At 35.8% G+C, this 18,413-nt stretch overlaps 4 protein-coding genes across 17 annotated transcripts in view; 2 read left to right on the top strand and 2 right to left on the bottom strand.

Annotated features, from left to right (window-relative positions):
* The window catches only part of LOC129799131 (MAP7 domain-containing protein 2), a 41,626-nt gene extending 34,311 nt beyond the window's left edge, over positions 1 to 7,315 (bottom strand). For 7 of the 14 annotated variants that reach the window (XM_055842788.1, XM_055842787.1, XM_055842786.1 and 4 more), the window contains exon 1: positions 7,231 to 7,315. In XM_055842788.1, the coding sequence (XP_055698763.1) occupies positions 7,231 to 7,276 (46 nt within the window). In that variant the 5' untranslated portion in view covers positions 7,277 to 7,315. The remainder of the gene's footprint in view (positions 1 to 7,230) is intronic. The other 7 variants (XM_055842795.1, XM_055842794.1, XM_055842790.1 and 4 more) reach the window with 1 other exon arrangement.
* A 37-nt stretch (positions 7,316 to 7,352) lies between these two features.
* Positions 7,353 to 8,672, top strand: LOC129799174 (mitochondrial import inner membrane translocase subunit Tim10B). The gene is made up of 3 exons (XM_055842852.1): positions 7,353 to 7,480; positions 7,542 to 7,637; positions 7,694 to 8,672. The coding sequence occupies exons 1-3, from the start codon at positions 7,445 to 7,447 to the stop codon at positions 7,880 to 7,882; spliced, it is 321 nt and encodes a 106-aa protein (XP_055698827.1). The 5' UTR covers positions 7,353 to 7,444; the 3' UTR covers positions 7,883 to 8,672.
* On the top strand, positions 7,886 to 8,647 carry LOC129809997 (L-seryl-tRNA(Sec) kinase). The gene has a single exon (XM_055860182.1). The coding sequence runs from the start codon at positions 7,886 to 7,888 to the stop codon at positions 8,645 to 8,647; it is 762 nt and encodes a 253-aa protein (XP_055716157.1).
* Positions 8,643 to 9,485, bottom strand: LOC129799176 (40S ribosomal protein S27). The gene is made up of 3 exons (XM_055842855.1): positions 9,400 to 9,485; positions 8,841 to 9,060; positions 8,643 to 8,775 (listed from the first exon to the last, which is right to left on the bottom strand). The coding sequence occupies exons 1-3, from the start codon at positions 9,403 to 9,405 to the stop codon at positions 8,747 to 8,749; spliced, it is 255 nt and encodes an 84-aa protein (XP_055698830.1). The 5' UTR covers positions 9,406 to 9,485; the 3' UTR covers positions 8,643 to 8,746.
* Between the last annotated feature and the right edge of the window lie 8,928 nt (positions 9,486 to 18,413).

The following is an 18,413-nucleotide window of genomic DNA, read 5'->3' on the forward strand; positions in this document are numbered from 1 at the left end:
CCTTTTCAAGTGGGTGACGAGAAGTGGTTACAAAACTGGCGAAAAGTGGTAAAAAGTGGCGACGAAGTGGTTATTTTTGCATTATTAATAAAAATTAATTTTTTAAGCCGTCCAGCGCTAAATTCTAGGACTATTGTTTTCACGAATCAAAAGCCAATACATCTAAGTAAGTTATGTGTCAAATTTTAGTTATCTTGTAATAAGAGTTCAAAAGTTATAATTAAATTAATTTTTCTTTTTCCCAAAATGGCGATAAGTGGTTACTCCACCCTACATTAAATATTTATTAAATTTTTATCGTTAGTCAATAAAGATAAACAAATCAGTTTACATTTGTTTACTTTAAAGGAAAGTTTCTATAAAGAATATTCGCAGTATGCTACAATTATTCTTATGAGTTCGGGCATACCGCGAATTCCCCTTCGTTATTATTTAATTTAGTTCCACCCAGAGAATTGGGTGTTTTGGAGTTGAAAGATTGAAACAGACACACTGTACTCTTTTGTACGTTATGGAAAAAAAATCACACATTTTTATTTCATTCCATTCCACCATCCAACTTTTAAAGTCGGCATCTGACTCACTTGTGACCTGGATGATGTAATTTGTATTAACTTGTCTATTAGCCGACTTGTACGTATTGCTCAAAGCCAAAAAAAAATATAAACTTGTCTCTTTATTGTGGAATTTTTTCACTGTCTCACGTATTAAAACGCGCTCAGCTGATAATTGTGAGAAATTTTGCCAAAAATATCTGTCATAAGCCTAGATAAGTTTATGGCATCTGAGATTTTTGCAAAACATTGAGAGAATGTACCTCTAAGGAGGAAATGAAAGAAAAAATGCATGATCTTAGTTTTCGAACTTTTCGATATCGAAATTTCGAAAATCGATTTTACCGCCCCTAGCGGAGATCCCATGAAGTTCTATTGTTCTGTAAAGCTGTAGCATTTCACAAAACCATGAAAATTCACGCACTTTTTCGCCTCCTATACCATCGCCGTATGCCTTTCTTCATCGTTAGAAGATATAAAACTTTTTCGTTCTTTTCTTTGAAACTTGCCACTTGTGCCAATCGATGCGTATCTGCTTATTTTGCGACCCTCGTAGGAATTTTTTCTGCACATGTACACAATTCTTCCTGCACTTTGCACTCCCACTATATGACCCTGACTTATCTCTATACCTCAACGAAAAAGTATTTCTTAGCTCCCACAATTTACAAAAGATAGACAACCAACAGTCAACAACGGCTTTTCTTCTGCACACCTTGCTTGAAATTTCTAAGTAAATATTGAACAATATTATTAATTGCAGTCATTCCTTTCACGGCTCTTTTTTTTTCCTCCACTCCGAGGTGGCTCCGTTAAAACTGAAGTGAAAAAAAATCCGCACAGCCAGAGAAAAAAAAAATTCCAAACGCGCTTTCCAACAATATCTTTCGAAGAGTGGCCACGGATGGTCAACCAAGAGCTAAAATGTCTCTTCCATATTTTTAGTTAGGAACGAGTGTTTTTTTTTTACTTTATTTACTCGTCTTTCACCAAGCAAAACTGATAAAAATGCTTTGGAAGATGACTTCAGGGAGTTGCCGTTAATGTTCACTTACTCATAACTCCCTGACTTCTTTTCAGTTTTTTTTTCCTCCTCTTTCTTTTTATTCAACATTTATAATTCTTACGTGTTCGACACACACGACAGAAAACACCAAATACCAAAAAAAAAAACTCTACTCCATCATGGGATTAGCTCTTGGTGCGGGACACTCCCGAAATTTGAGCGAAAGTCGCGTGAGAATTTCAATTGGATTTCCAGAGGCGAGAGACGACAACAGAAAGAATGAGACTCAATTTCTATAGGCAGGTTACCATTGTATAGTTCACCCAAATTAAAATTGCCATGAATTATCAAAGAGCGATAAAATGATCAAATTGTATTGCTATTACAAAATCCTGACGTCATACTAACATGGTCAGAGCACCTGGTTTAAGCGTTGAAGAATTTACGAGGGTCGTTTGGAAAGTTAGTTAGCTCAATAATCACCGTAAAGTTTGAATCAGGAGAAGTATCTGAGAGTCTAGTCTCTAACCTTGACCTTTGCACACTGAGAAAAAAAAAGGACTGAAGGTCATTAGCTTATTTGATTTTTTCTCAAATACTTCTACGTCTACATGTTCAGCTTTTGGAACGATTGCGTAACCACTTCTGAACAATTGAAAAAAAAAATGTTGAAAGAACGATAATTTTAGTGCTTTCATAAAGTGCGCAGCAGCTTAACATTTAAGTGGTTTCCTGTAAATTCGACAATTGTTCTCAAAATGTCTTCATCAAGAATTATGAAGATCAGAAAAAGATCGACAGTACAATTCCATAAGAAAAATGAAAGAAATCGTTTCGCCTGAATTAAAAATTCAAGGGAGGATGAGGCAAGTTCAAGCATGAATAACTTTAAGAACTTTAGAATATTTAGTTCTTTGAGATAATTAATTATTGTCTAGGTAATTTTAGAATACATTAAATTAAATTATTCTAAAATTAATTTTTAAATTAAATAAAAACTTAATTTTTTCTTAAAGAATTTTTTGCATTTTTTTAAATTTACGTGTGACTTTTAGTCTCAATCGAGGGTCGGCTCATTCACTGAGAGAAATCCGAAAAAGTTAAAATAACATTCCGGAAATGTTAATTTTACCCTGCATTATTGATCCGAAATCGGTGTAAATATTATGCTTTTTAGGTGTATTAGGGGTTAAAGTTACCCTTTTTCATGTTAATTTTACCCTTAATAAGGTGTAAAATTAACATTAAAAAATGTTGATATATTTTTACACCTAAAAAGTGTTAGTTATGAGGAAAAAATGTTAATCGCACCCTCTTTTTTTCTCAATTTTAAAAAAACACAAGACATTTGACCGAGAAACGGTTTCTGCATGTTTCAGAAACAAGAAAACATTGCTGGAAATACGGGAAACGCAACGGAAACAAGGAAACAAAGCTCCATGGAAAAATGAAACATGGATCGTAAAGATCGAAAAACGGAAAAACGCATAGTAACGAAGAAACGATATAAAAATTCGGATAGAAACAAAGTAAAAACAAGGAAACATTCTTGGAAACAAGGAAATATTAAAAACGCGAGAAACGTGGAAAACGTAAGGAGAAACCTGGGAAAACACGATTTTCAACTTTTATGCATGAATATTAATTATTATATGATTATTTAATTATATTATGTTTCACGATGTCAAATAAAAAAATTTACAATTTTTCCGGTAATATTTACACAAGAAAAGTGATTTTTAAAAATGTGTGCACAATTAACGTCCGGCAGCGTTGTTTTGAGCCCACTAAGAAATTTGTCTAGGGTAAATTAAGCTAATTCAAAACCTGATCCAAATGGAAATTTTTCACTATTCCAAATGGAAACGTCATTGTTTTCATGATAAATACAGTACTAAATTGCTATATTTATATATTTTCTATACCACAGTTTCATTATTTAGTTAATTTTGCTCCAAATAAAGCGAAAATCCATTCACATTCACAAATTTTAATTTGTTAATTTCTCAGAAAATTTAAAAGTGTACGTTTTCGCCATCGAATTTTTCATTGATCGACCATGTTTTCCAATGAAAAACACAATAAAGTGACTGTTGTTTATTCGTTTTGTTAAAATTTATGTTATATTTCTGGCTAATTTTAGTTAAATTAAGTGCTAATCTTTATTGTTAACGGTACGTGAAGTTTTCAAATGAAATAATTACCTATTTCGTGAACAAAAAGGGGTTTTCTGAAGTGTATGCAAATGCTTCAATAGGAAACCCCGGAAATATGATTTTTTTGGAGAGATTTCCTTATTGTTTTAAATGGGAAAGGAGAAAAGACCAGGAATAAGAACAAGTCTTGCACTCAAGAGCAATTCAACAAGGATTGGAGCAATTTCAACAAGGTTCAATTTGGAAACTGTTTGTTTCCAATTATAAACTTTCCCTTGTCTCCATTTGGATTAATATGTTTCCAATAGAAGCATTTTACACTCGCGTATTTTTCTTGTATTTAAGAAGTTTTCAAATTATATCTAAAGAATTTTCACTAAACAGTAACATTCTAGAAGAGTCAAGGAGCAAATTTATGTAATTCTCTTCAGAAAAAATATGAACTTAATGTGTTGAATCTCCTGTGAAAGTTAAAGCGTCTGGAAATGGTTTTGAATTAGGACATTTACCCTAGTTTTTTTTTATTTTATCAGAAAATAGAAAATACATATTCACATTCCCTGTTGGTACATGTAAGTAAACCCTATTTTTTCCTTGATCGATATTACAAGCATCGATTGATCGATAATACCATCAAATGATCGATAGAGATACTACATGCAAATGCACTTCGAAAAGTTTTTCGTGTTTTAAACCAGTCGGAAATAAATATAACAAGTTTTCACTTCAAAAATACAAATATATATATGGTTTTTTGCCTGTTAAGATCATTTCCCTAACTGATCGATAATACCCACTCCTACCCTATATATTTCATAAAAATAATTTTGCTTCACTGGTTAAAAGAAGTCTAAAAGTATCTCGGATTAATACAAAATGGAGTGTTGTACGAGATAATTGGTTTTAGCGGTTTTAGCTATGGCAAAATTTCCGATTAATCAATCAATCGACAAATGAAATAGACAGTACATAGTAACGAGCTGTGACTGGTTACGTTAGAGAATTTGACCTCAGATATAAATTTCCGTTCTTCGATGACCCCCCTTAAAAATACATTATTACAGGTATTTTTCTTTTATCCCTCATTCCTCCTCTTTAGACAGAGGCGGTGAATATTTGTGAAACACACACCACCTCTGTCCAAAAAAAACTCTGGGAGCATGAAAGAAGTATTTACACTGCGGAGAAGGCGCTCCTGATCGGTTATTGCAACATTATTACATTGTAACAAATATCTCGATACAATTAATAAAAATTAAATAATTATATATTTATTTATAAGCGCAATGTAATCTGTAAATCTCTTTTGAATTGTTACAATGATTATGAAATATAGTTAAGTGTGCTAATCCGGGCGCTTCGCTATCTGGCTCGTTTATGACTAATCCACTTAAAATATTTTTATTTTTATTTCCGTTAGTCACTACTGTAACATAATATCACTATTCTAGTTTGAGAAAAAGCAAAAATAATATTTTTATCCATTAAATAAATGAGTGTAATCGACTCATTTCAATCTTGTGCCAGCTGGGTTCTTCACTAAAAATTTTCTAGCAGTGATATTTTCGCTAATTACAGCTGGTTGATTGAAAACATTTATTGTTTTTCCTTGTGAAAAAAGTATTTTAAATCCAAAGGTTTAATTAAAAGTGAATTAGCGAAAAGACGACCCAGTAGAGCATGCTGACTTATTTCAGTATTATCATTATTTTATAAATTTTCTTTAATATTTTTGATCTATTTTTTTATATTATGTTTCTGAATGAAACAGTGAACAATTCTATGGATTTAGAAGTAAAAAAAAATGTTAGTCCAAGAACAAGCGTTTAAGTAGCACTCTTCGGAAAACGATCCAGTCACTCCCATCTTACTATAAGGAACATACACTGAGAAAAAAAAGAGGATGCGATTACCTTTTTTTTCTCATAATTTTAACACTTTTTAGGTGCAAAAATATATCAACATTTTTTAATGTTAATTTTACACCTTTTTAAGGGTAAAATTAACATGAAAAAGGGTAATTTTAACCCCTAATACACCTAAAAAGGGTAATATTTACACCGATTTTGGATCAATACTGCAGGGTAAAATAAACATTTCCGGAATGTAATTTTAACTTTTTCGGGTTTCTCTCAGTGTAGAGAAAAAATTAAATTGTCCGAAGCCTGAGTCGTCCGAAGGTAGCGCGCTTTCCCCTACCGGCAATTTCGACAACAACGCACTTAATTTAGTCCACGCACTTTTCCACCGACCAGTGCAATAGAAAAAATAATTTCTGGCCATGTGAATAGCGCCATGACAAGGTAAAGTTTTCCTTCCTGCATCGAAAAATGGGAAAGTGTTTTGAAAAATTCCGTGATTTTTATCGCATTTCATAGAGCCAAATAATCAAATGAGTCAGCAAGAAAATCATAATTAAATATTTATATACAATTGCAGCAGCATTTAATTCAATTTTGCCAATCACGAACATCGATTGAGAGAATGGGAGGGGGCTCCTCTGGGTCGCAATTGGTGATTTTTGGAGACTTTTTATCAAACTTTTGGTCAATCAGAACTTCTCGAGGGATTTCCGGAAAAATTGGTATGAGTGTGGGAGGAAGAGAGACCTTGACGGGGGGATTAAATGCGGCAAGAAAACGCCCAATTGACAAAAGTTCTTGCACTTTGGAATTGAGTAATTTTTGTTGTGTGCTTTGTACCATCCCGACTTGGTTTTTTTTCTTTTAGTTTTTTCTTCGTGGGGGAACTCACGAGGAAGGTCGAAGATTTTCACTGAAAGACTCCCAATCGATTAAACATCTGACCCCACGGAGTTTACCAGAAAGTCAGCAAAAAAAGAACTTTGGCGAGAAATGTGGAGAATTTGAGGAATTTCAGTTGGTTTTTTGGGGGCAATTGTGAGAACAGGCTGGAGCAGCACCTGCTGCAAGAATTTTTTTGGATTTGACCTGGGTATCGATCTTGCCATCTGGTCTGGCAGGGATGGATTTTGCGCGAGAATTGCCCCCTGTCCGGAGGCTCTTTGTGAACATCCTGTCCAGTCTGGGGAGACAATGGGACTTCTAGATATCAATAGATCATATACCAGAACTATCCAAGAAAAGCTGAATGGATTGATGAGTCAATTTGTTCAGAATTCCACTCCCCAGCTGCCACCAAGATGCACTTTTTTTTTGCACGGGCGCGACTACAAAATTTTCCTCCGGACTCAAGCAGAAATAGTCGCTGAAGCAAAAAGAACACACATCACACTTTGTCTGGCGGCTGAAAATTCATGGGTGAGACGGGGCAGAAAAAAAACGAGCAAAGTGAAAGAACAAACGAAGGAATTTAGAATTTTCTGACTTCATCACAAGTCATCCACTTTGGGTCAGACGGGGCGGAAGAATTTTTGCAATTTTCTCACATACACACCCACAGTACCGGCACATTTTCACACAAAACCTCATCACAGTGTCACTGGGCACATTTTCCCGATATTTTCAGCAATTTTCCAACTGTATTTACCTACCTAAATTATCTTTTTTCACCGACGTGTTCTCTTCACTACTCGCCATATTTATTTTACACAAAAAAAACTACATCAGCGCAGCCTGACGGGAATTATTTGAATTTTTTATCCAAGATTGCTTCGTTGAGTTCCTGGATAAATTGTTTTCTTTTCGTTAAATTTGCATTTCGCGGATTTTTTGCTCGTGATTTTTCAGGGATTCCGCCCCGGACAGATGAATATCGACAGTGCAGTTAGTCAAATTAGGAATGTGAGTATCCTTCGGAGTCCTCTGCATCTCTGAGGGGTACTAAATTTCCTTGTCATTGCAGTTTAAGGACTTCCTGCAGCTCTATAACAAATTGACCGAGCACTGCTTCACGAAATGCGTGGACAATTTCCACAGCAGGACCATCTCAGCGATTGAGGTAAGTCCTCCAGGCTTCCAGCTTTCCCCTGATGCCTCAATCACCAATTTTTACAGAACCAGTGCGTGAACAACTGCTTCGGGAAGTTTACAAACGTTAACCAAAAAATTCTTGGAGTTTACATTGATGTTCAGCAGGAGATAAACACCAGAAGAATAGCTGAATTGGAGGCCAATCAGGCCACTGCAATCCAGGAAACTGCCCCCACTGCCCCTGCAGTGACAGAAGCTGCAATAAATGCTTAGAAAATGCCTCTTTGTTTGTGTCTTTTCGCCGGAATTCCAGCTTCCGGGAAGACGTCAACAGCCAGGAGGATTTCCAGCATGTCCCGTGATCTATCAGTCCATCACCTCAGCTATGATGACTTTGTGAAGCCCGGGACATGCTACAAGACTTTTAGGATGGAAATGTTGTGGAGAATAGAGGAGTTTATTGAGAAATTCCAGAAGCTGGAGTATCCGAGTGTTTTGATTGTCGACGACATTATGACGTACAGCAGCATGAGGAAGGAAGTGTACAGCCTGGCTAGGAAGCACAAAACTGGGTACTTTCAGGTGTATTTCAGAATTTCCCAGGAAAAAGCCCTGGAGAGGAACAGGAGCCGTCCGAATGCGGTTCCGGATGCCACAATTGCTAACCTTTCTTTAAAAATCGAGCCTCCTTCGCAAGATACCAACTTGGAGACACTCACCATCGAGGAAAATCAAAGCCTGGACTTCAATGAGTTCAGAGAAAAAGTACTTTACCATCTGGCCAATCCGGAAGAGCCTCCAGAGCCGCCGAAGGAAAAAGAGAAAGTTGAACCATCTAAATTGCATAAAATCGACCTGATTCTTCGGCAGGAAATCTCCAGGAGGATCAGAGAAGCTCCAGATCGAGAAACCATTAAAAGACTATCAGAAACCCTAAACAGCAGAAGGAAGAATATTTTAAAGGGCTTCCGGGAATCTTCCCGGATCCCCGAAAGCGTAGATGAAGTGAGAAACCTCCTGTACAAAGAATTCCTTTGAATAAACCCTTTTATTTGACACTGTCTTCTTGGTTACATTAATCTGCAGAAGATGTTCCTGGGGCCTTCTCCGGAAGGGATTTTTTCAGGTGCTAGACACTTAGTGGGGCTTTCTCCTGAAGGAGCATCCTGCAAATAAAAATAGTAGGCTCTAGAGCAGTTCTATGCTCCACAAAGTGCCCTGATGGACTTACCCTCTGTGAGTTTTGCTCGTCCTCCTGTTGGCTGACACAGAATCGTGGAGCATCCAACGCACACAACAACTCCCTGGGCATGACTGAAGACTGTAGAAATCTTAATGCATCCTGGGCATTTGACATCCATGAAGTAGGAATTGGGATGTTGAACAAGTCGCTTGAGCTTGTGCTTGCGCTTCTCTTCCGCCGGCAGCGGGTGCAGTAGATCCTTGGCGAGCTGCGCAGAAAAACATTGAGGTTAGAATGCATTTTCTCAACATTGTGAAATTCCACCAGGGTTCAAAATATCCAGATATTTGCACAGAAATCCCTCCCAATCCTCACTGAGCATCCCCAACGCCCCAATTCCCTCCTTTCTGGAGGAAAATCCCTCGAAATAAGGAAAACAAAGCTAATGAGAGCATGTGAGCAAAACACAGCTGTTTCAACCACTTTTACCACCATTTTCCCCCTTTTCTCACAATAAACACGTAAACCAATCAATTAAAAACATCCCTATGCACTTTTCTGGCCACTTTCCACGGGGGAAAGTGGGAAAAATCACGAAAATACCCACCGGCATGATTTTTGCTTGCGTATTTTCTCGAATCGAGACAGAAAGGAAGTTGATTTTTTTAACACCAAGATGGCCGCTTCCGACTGTCAAAACAAATTCACCTCCATTTTATCAAAAATTCACCACAGTGCATCCACTTCAAATCCCAGTAAACGTTGAACAATTTTCAGTGCGGAATTTTCGTGACTTTTTCTCTGTGAAAAGATAATAATTGTGCGCGAGGTGATAAGGAAATTGAAAAATAAGTGATTGGATGTGAAGGTAAAATAAAGTTTGATAAATAAACTGAGGATTTTAGAGATTTCTTTGGCATCCTCGAAGAGTCTGATAAGATAACCCTCAAACTCTCTTCCTTAAATTTTTGTTAAGAATTCTCCTATTTTTATGACTCCAAATATGCTAAATAATGATTAAGAAGAGTTCCTGTTTTTAATGAATAGGCTATTTAAGAATTTTATTGCACAAGAAGCCTCTCTGGAGCATTAATGTACATTTTGGTTTTTTGAGCGGGAAGATCCTGGCACAAATTCTCTACTTTAGGAATGTAGGGGAAACCGAGGTAGATTGCCACACTGAGAAAAATTTTAACGAAATTTTCCACAAATCATGTCTTTGACACTTTCAAACCCGAGCCAAAAAATCACGTAAAATACTAAACTGGCATACAATGGTAGCGCTGATATTCTCAACAAAAAAAAAACATTTTTTCAATAGTTTTTCGTTCCGTAATATCCCCTACACACTAGAGAAATTTATGTCCGTATTGAAGAGTTTTTCCTACGCAAGGGTAGGGAATCTGTTTCAATATGGACATAAATTTTTCTAAGAGGCTATAAGACTTCTACAGCAGTTATAGGACTCATAATTCATTTTACAATAAATATTTTCCCATTTTATTGTCATTTTTATATAAATTTTCTGAAAATTGATAAATCCCAAGGTGAATATTCACAGATTTTCGTAGTAAAAAGCTAATTTCCTTTTCCAAATTTCGTAGAAATTTATCAAGGTTTTTAGGACTCATATCAATATATTTTCCTGTAAAATTTTTAAAATTCTCATATAGGGTGCAGGCAATACTTATGGTCACAATAAGGACATATCTTCTCATAGCTGTTGATCTGTTTGACCAATTAAAGCAATATTTGAAGAGTAATTTATTTCATTAAGTTTCTTTCGATATATTCAAATGATTTTACTAGGAAAATCCCTCAAACACCGAAAAATATGTGATTTTCCCAACCATGTGAAATTCATAACTTGTAGCCTCTTTTACGAACTTATGGCCACTCGTGGAATAACTTATGGCCACAATTTCAAATGATATAAAACAAACTTTGTAATAAAATATGTCTAATAAAAAAAGAAAAACATTTTACGCACTTTCATAGGTTTTTATTATTTTTTTTGACAAGTTTTTCATAGTTTTTCAAATATTTTTTTCATAATAATCGGATACTACTAATATTGATTCTTCCAACAAGTGGCTAGTAATCCAATCTGACTTTCGTGATGTAAAAGCTAAATTTGGCTGCATGAAGAACCCAACTTATAATATCCTTCTCTGCCTGTTCTCTAAGAGCACTGGAAATCCTCCATGATCTAATGTTTCCTCCGGAGACCTTCCGAAGACTTTAACCACTTTAACGCAGTTTGTGTAGGAATGTGGTTACAGCTGGAGTGACTGGAATACTTTGGTCGTGGTCATTCTATTCTCAATGGTTCTCAATGCCCCTTTTGCATCCTTTGAGTTCAATAATGAGGCTTTACAAAGTACATATTTTGATATTTTTCTGTTGTCTGAATAAATGAATAATCTGAATAAATTTAAATGCAGTTTTATGTTTATCGTAATATTTTGTCATTAAATTTTAATTTTTATCTGTAATAATATGTACGAAAAATATAAATAAATGCATGTATTCAATCAGGCCCCGAGGCGAAATTATTTATTGTAAAAAATACAATTGAAAATAAAACTGACAAGGGCTGCCACTAGGTTAGGATATTTCAGTTTAGCTTGGAAGAATTACACTGTGCAACAGCCCAAAATGGGATGGAAAATAATGAGTAGTTTCTTGTTCCTTAGTATGTCCTGAACATTTCTCCCGAAGAAACTTGTGGTCCATCACGTCAAGTTTCTGAGATATCTTAAGAAAAAGATCTTTAAGAAATTTTTCGAAATATTTGAAAAAAGTTGTTTATAATCAATAACGGTACATCCTAGGATGTTGGTATCAAAGGATACCTCAAGGATGTGTGTTTTTTTTTGGACTCTTTTAGTTCGGGTCAGGGGGGGTCGGGGGACCTTAAGTTTAGTATTGATCAAAAGATCTAAGGCTCATTTGAGCCCGATCGATGCAATCGAAGTGTTATTGGCTTATAGTGCATGTTGTTAAGATATGAAATAAAATAATGAATTTTTGAGAGAAAATTCTTTGGTTCATAAGTCATTCAAATACGTAATTTCTGGATAACGGTATATTTTACGACCCTATGATATTCAGGAGACTATTTTTGTAAATGATTCAAGTCGTCCCACGAATTCTTTTCATGGACTTGGAGGACATTTATTGGAGTTTATGAAACAAATCTAAAAAAAATGAGGGATAGGGATATTCGATGCTCCAGGAAAAATGTCCTTGAATCCTCCTCTACACATCCTTGAGGTATCCTTTGATACCAACATCCTAGGATGTACCGTTATTGATTATAAACAACTTTTTTCAAATATTTCGAAAAATTTCTTAAAGATCTTTTTCTTAAGATATCTCAGAAACTTGACGTGATGGACCACAAGTTTCTTCGGGAGAAATGTTCAGGACATACTAAGGAACAAGAAACTACTCATTATTTTCCATCCCAAGAAAAAAAGTTTCATTTTGTTGCACTGTGTTATTAAATCAAGGACTTTGATCAATGAATGCATGTAGTCCTGTATCTCAGATTTCTTTATATAGATTTATCAAGGAACACAGAAAAATAATGAGTTCCGACATTCGAAACATCAAAACCTTCCTTAAATCATATTGCCTGTAAATTTTAATATTTGGGAATAAAATAAACTTAAAGTATACGTAACTCCCTTTCAATCAGTCTAATTCAATCGTGTTTTTCACAAAATATAGGCAACGAAAAATAATATTTTCTGACTAACCGCCCCGATCTCCCCTAAATTGAGGTTACTGGTATATTCGATACCGATTTGGTCCTTTACATCCGGATTGGGTATTTCAATACCTTTCAATTAAATCTAAATTTGACTTAATTGATTGCGAGGAATAGACACTAAACTGATTTAACCCTTTGAAGACGAATGAATCGCGCAACAGTAAGAAAATCATTTGGCTATATGGATTTTATTTGAATCCGACAGCCGTAAAAGTAAAATAAAGAAGAAGAAGAAGAAGAAGAAAATCATTTTTACTCGTACTTCTAAAGCCGCAAAATAAATGAGTAGTAAAAATATGAAATTTGCTTTTACTGACCGCTATTTAGCGATTGCTCATTCGTCCCATTTTTTTTTCGATCACAGGTTTCTATGAACGAAATGTCCGTTTGAGCAATTTCTAAATTCGAAAATGAATGAATAGGGTCTATTTCGAGGAAATAAAAAGAAACATAGTTTTGAAGAGAGAGAAGAGATGAGTAAAAAGTCTAGATATAGTTGTTTAATTTAGTTTTAAAAATATTCATGATTTATGAGAGGGTCATCGCAGACCGCAAGGCGATATGTCTCACTGTTTGGACTCCATCAGGCATCAAGCTTCAGGCTGGTGTTTCAGGACAAATTTGTGTTTGTCAATTAATAAGAAAACACATTTTTATGTTATTTAAATCTTTTTAAACCGATTTTTGTGGGCGCCAAGTCCGGCTTTAAAAAAAAAACACTTTTAAACGCACATAAAGGACTATTAATGTAAATCGCCTTAGAGTTTTGATGTTACCGTAGTTTATTTTAAGTTTCACAATCCATAGTCCTTCAAGAATTAGTTATGAATTCCCTGAATCGTCAATTTTTCTTCTGGCATTAAAAGTATAAAAGAAATTAGTAATTCCTGTCAATAAGTACATAATCAATAATTTACATAATGAAGGATGTACTATATTCTTAGAAGTTTTAATTCCTGAGATTTTGTAATTTGTTAAAAAATTGAATTTTAACTAAAATTATTGAACCTAATGAAGCTTTTCCTCATATAAAATTCACAATTAATATGCACAAAAGTTCAAAACTTTAAATGAATTTAATGAAGCTGCATGGCTGATTGCAAGGGTGGTAAGGAGGAGAAGAATCAATTATATTGGTCAAGATGACCAAAGGAAAAGTTTTCACATAACATAAAGAGGAAGTGCAAAAGGAGATAGAATATAAATGAAATAAATCGACAATCTATGGAATGCGGAATGTTTCTATTTTGCATTCGATTTTGCAATCCCGTGGAATTTTAATGAAGTTTATCCGCGGGGCGTGCTGCAAAAAATTTTCCTTCTCTCATTTACAACGCTTTTATCTTTTTTTCCTATTATTTTTTTTTGGTTCTGCTGCCTTCCAGGGGTGAGTCAGTCATAGGTTTCTTTGATAAGGGTTTCGTGTTTCGGATTTCACGTAAATGTTTTCAATATTTTCAATGTTTCTTGAGTTTTTCAAAATATTCTGAAGTGAACAGGTTTCCAGTTTTCGCGATACCTTATCGGTTTTATGAACTCTTTCTCAAGGTTTCTGGTGTTTCGTAAAATCTCTCTTAGTTTTTTTTCAGGTTTCGGAAAATCTAGTACACTCAAACTTAGCATAGTTCATTCAACGTTTAATAATGTTTTGCGAAACGTTTCCAAACGTTCGGGTTTCACGAAACCTTTTATAAGTTTCTCAGTTTGTAAAGTTTACCGGTTTATGTGAAACCTCCGCGGAACGAGGGGTAACTCATTTGCGTTTCCCATTTCTAGAAGAATGAAAAACACTTTTACTGTTTCTCTGTTTCAGTTTCTCTCACTCAGTTTCGTCCGCTATGAAAATTGTATTTTCCACGTTTCTCCACGTTTATGTTTCCAAGTTTCTAGGTATATTTTCCACATTTCTCTCTATATTTCCATGTTTATAGCCATGTTTCCCATGTTTCTGGTTATGTTTCTGCGTTTCTAGTTATGTTTCTCGCGTTTTTAGTTATGTTTCTTTGTTTCCAAGAACGTTTTCTTGTTTATATTTTGATTCTATCCATGTTTCTATTCAAGTTTCAATCTGTTTATTCAAATTTCAATTGTGTTTCCGTGTTTCCAGAAACACTTATATTTTTTCATCCGCATTTTTCTGTTTTCAAGGATGTTTTCTCGTTTTTGTCACGTTTCCCGTGTATCTTGTAATGTTTCCTTATTTCTGAAACACACAGAAACTATTTCTCGGCCAAATGCAGTAGACTATCTCAAATTCTGCAATTTGGGACCGTAATGTAACCCGAATTAGAGAGAAATTTGGGCGACAAATTTTTTGAAATGCAACAATTTTTTATTCATCTGCATACAGATATCGAGTTTACATACTCCTATTTTTATGGTAAATTTCATGAAAACTCCTAAATAATGCAAAAACCGCAAAAACACATCAGAACTAAGACAAACCATGGCAAATTTGAGCATATTTGCTTCATTTGATAAAATCATACTCAAACTTGAAAAATGTCAACAAACTTTTTTTTGAATTTTAACTGCCACCCGAATTAAAAAGTAACCCGATCTTAGAAGAGCCGAATTAGCGAGAGTCTACTGTAGCTTGTGTTTCTCCAATGAGTAACCCCTCGATTTGTAATTTCACGGGTTTCGCTAAGGGGTAACTGATTTCAGGGAATTCGAGCCAATCTGGCCAGGGAACACACGGAAAATCTATGCCATTTATTAGAGAACCTCAGTAACCAATACATTTTTCGGAAAACTCACGGAGATCTATACATTCTCAGGAAACCTTGGAAATTCGTACCCATTCGTACCACACGTTTTTCAGGGAACTCGGTCGGGGAACTCATATGCTTTTTCAGGCAACGTACGTGGATCTCGGGGAACCGGAAACTCGAGCAACTCTGATTTGCTTATGAGTTACCTCTTGGGTTTCTTCCAAGGTGTAACTTATACTGAGAAACTATTGTCAATTGTCCGAGAAACACTTTGCGAATCCCAAGAAACAAAATTTCTGTACCGCGAAACCCGAGAAACTCATGTTTTTGTATCGCGAAAGCTATGATAAACCCAATTTTTGCATCGCGAAACCCGAGAAACCCACTTCTTGCATCGCGAAACCCACTTCTTTCATCGTGAAACTTGAGAAAACCGTTGTTTTGCATCGCGAAACTTGAGAATCCCGTTGTTTTGCATCGCGAAACTCTAGAAACTTCAAACAAACTGTCATAAAGAATGGGAATGAGTTGCCCCTTGGGTTTCTCGGGTATCGCGGTTTTCAGGAAACCTTCTGAGAACTTCTCAGGCTCCACGATGCATTTCCCGGCGAATTGTTAAGGGTTCCACCATATGAGTGACCCCTTGGCTGCCCTTGCCGGCTTTCCATCACATGGGCTGGCAATGTGGAGTAAATCTCAGTGCAGGAACTGGCTCCATGGAGAATATTTAAATTCTTTAGGAAACTATTTTTGGGCGAGTCATGTCGAATGAGGGGAGAAATTTCAATAATTCCCAGGCAGCAAAAATGCGAATTGATGGTGGAAGATTCTTCTTCTGCACAACTCAATGGGTGGAAACATGTGAAAATCCGTGGTTGGGAAATTTTGTTGCAAGAGTCACGTAATAAACAAGTGCTCTCAAAGCCAATTTCCACCACCAAGAAATCTCTTCCGAGTCATTTGATTTAATTAATTTTCCTCCTCGACAGTTTTTCAGTTCAGTGTTACGACAACAAAAAAAAAACGCTTTATTTTTCTCCTGCAGGTGCTGTTAATAGTGTGTGTGCAAAAATGTGCTGAGGTGGGTTCTTTTTTGGGGGGGCGACGAGATGAAGCGAGAGATGATGGAAAAGGAATGGTCCAAGGATCTCTTTTCCAGCACAACAACACACAAAAAAAAATTCATGCCTCGTGGGAAATCACTCTGAGATCCGGACCAGGTGAGTCTTCAGACTTTTTCCATTTTCATATTGATGTGGCTGTGACATTTTCCAATAGTTTTCTTCGAGTACCGGAGAAACCTCCAAAGACACTCGAAGCCTCTTGAAATCCTCACACAAGAGGAGTCGACAAGATTTGTTCGAGTGTGTTTCGAGTGAGGTGAATCCCTCTGCCAAAATTTTACCATCTCTAAAATTTTCTTTTGCACATGATCATAAATTACACGTAGAATAATATTTATGGTTGTCCTGTCCGCAGTTCTATGTAAAATATTGTTAGCTTGGGGGACACATTCCCATTTATGTGCATATTTCTATTTAAGATTTGGAAAGAATGGTTTAATTCAGATCTGCTAGACAGATTTAAAGTGTCTAACCATTAATTTGAAAAGGAAAAAAATTAGGATTTCCAAAATTTTCAGAACGTGAAATCGAATTTTTCCGATAATAAACCACGAATTATCGGAATTTCTGAGTAGGGAGGGTGAGGCCCCTGTAGCCGATCGGCCGCAAAGCTTCACAGTTACAGAAAATTCCTTGGAATTTGTCTTCTATTTTTCCGCGAGAGTTTCCGTGGAAATAAACGCTAATATTTCGTTTGGAATTCTGCGGAATTATCAGCTTTTTTTCGCGTGGATTTCCTGGAAAAAAAGTCCGAGGAATTTTCTTGCTACATATCTGAGAGCATTCCCTGGAAATTGATACAAAATTTCCTTTGAATATTCCGAGTATATTTTCTGATATCTTTCCGACCAAGACTCCATGGAAGTAAGCAACTCCATGGAAAATTCTGCAATTATTTTTCGCCCTAACGCTATAATTCTTGCGAGTTAGACATACTCAAATGAACGATATGGTAGCAATATTTTCAATTCAAAAGTAGAACAATTGAGTGTTCGTCTGATAGACGAACACTCTCCAAGTTCTAAGCTACCAATTGGCACTGATCGTCCTTATTTGTGGATGTTTTTTTCTGGGAATTCTCTATGAAACTTCCACGAAATTTTTAATCAATTTTTGGAATTATTTTGAAGAAAAATATATTTAAAAAATCCACTGGAAAAGTCGTGGAATTCCGTAATATTAAACCACGGAAGCCTCTAAGCTTGCCTCTAAGGCCGTTGCATGGAAATTTTCACGGAGAATTTCGTAGAAATAAAGAGAATTTTTCCAAATTTTTAAAGGGCTGACTGCCGATTATACGCTAATAATCCACAGGAAAAGCCGTGGAAATATTCGTCAGAGAAAAGTCCATGGAAACTCGCGGTCATTTCTTATTAGACGGTCCTATACAGAGTTCCGCAAACGTCCATGGAACGCTAGGAAGAAATTTAGCGTCAAATTCCATCTCGGAAGCTTAGGCGGATTTTGAGCGGTAAAATCCAGGGAATTCCATGCGGATTTTTAGCGGTAAAATCAGCAAACATGGCAGAAAAGGCTGCTGGAAATCCAGTGGAATCGCTGTGGCCGTTGGCTATAGGGGCAGTTCAAATACAGTAGACTCTCGCAAATTCGGCTCTTTTAAGATCGGGCTACTTTTTAATTCGGGCAGCGGTTACATTTGAAAATAGTTTGTTGTCATTTTTCAAGTTTGATTATGATTATCAAATGAATCAAATATGCTCAAATTTGGCATGGTTTGTCTTAGTTTTGATGTGATTTTGCATTATTTAGGGATTTTCATGCAATTTACGTTATATATGAGTGTGTAAACTCAATATCTATATGCACATGAATAAAAAATCGTTGCATTTCAAAAACTTTGTCGCCCGAATTTCTGTCTAATTCGGCTGACATTTCGGTCCTATATGCCCGAATTTGAGAGAGTCTACTGTATTTCACATATGAAACGCTCAGAGCAAAAGTGTGCTATTTTAATATGGAAATGCGTATGTGATAGGCCTCTTTT

This window comes from Phlebotomus papatasi, chromosome 1 (genome assembly GCF_024763615.1).
Source record: "Phlebotomus papatasi isolate M1 chromosome 1, Ppap_2.1, whole genome shotgun sequence".
NCBI lineage: Eukaryota > Metazoa > Arthropoda > Insecta > Diptera > Psychodidae > Phlebotomus > Phlebotomus papatasi.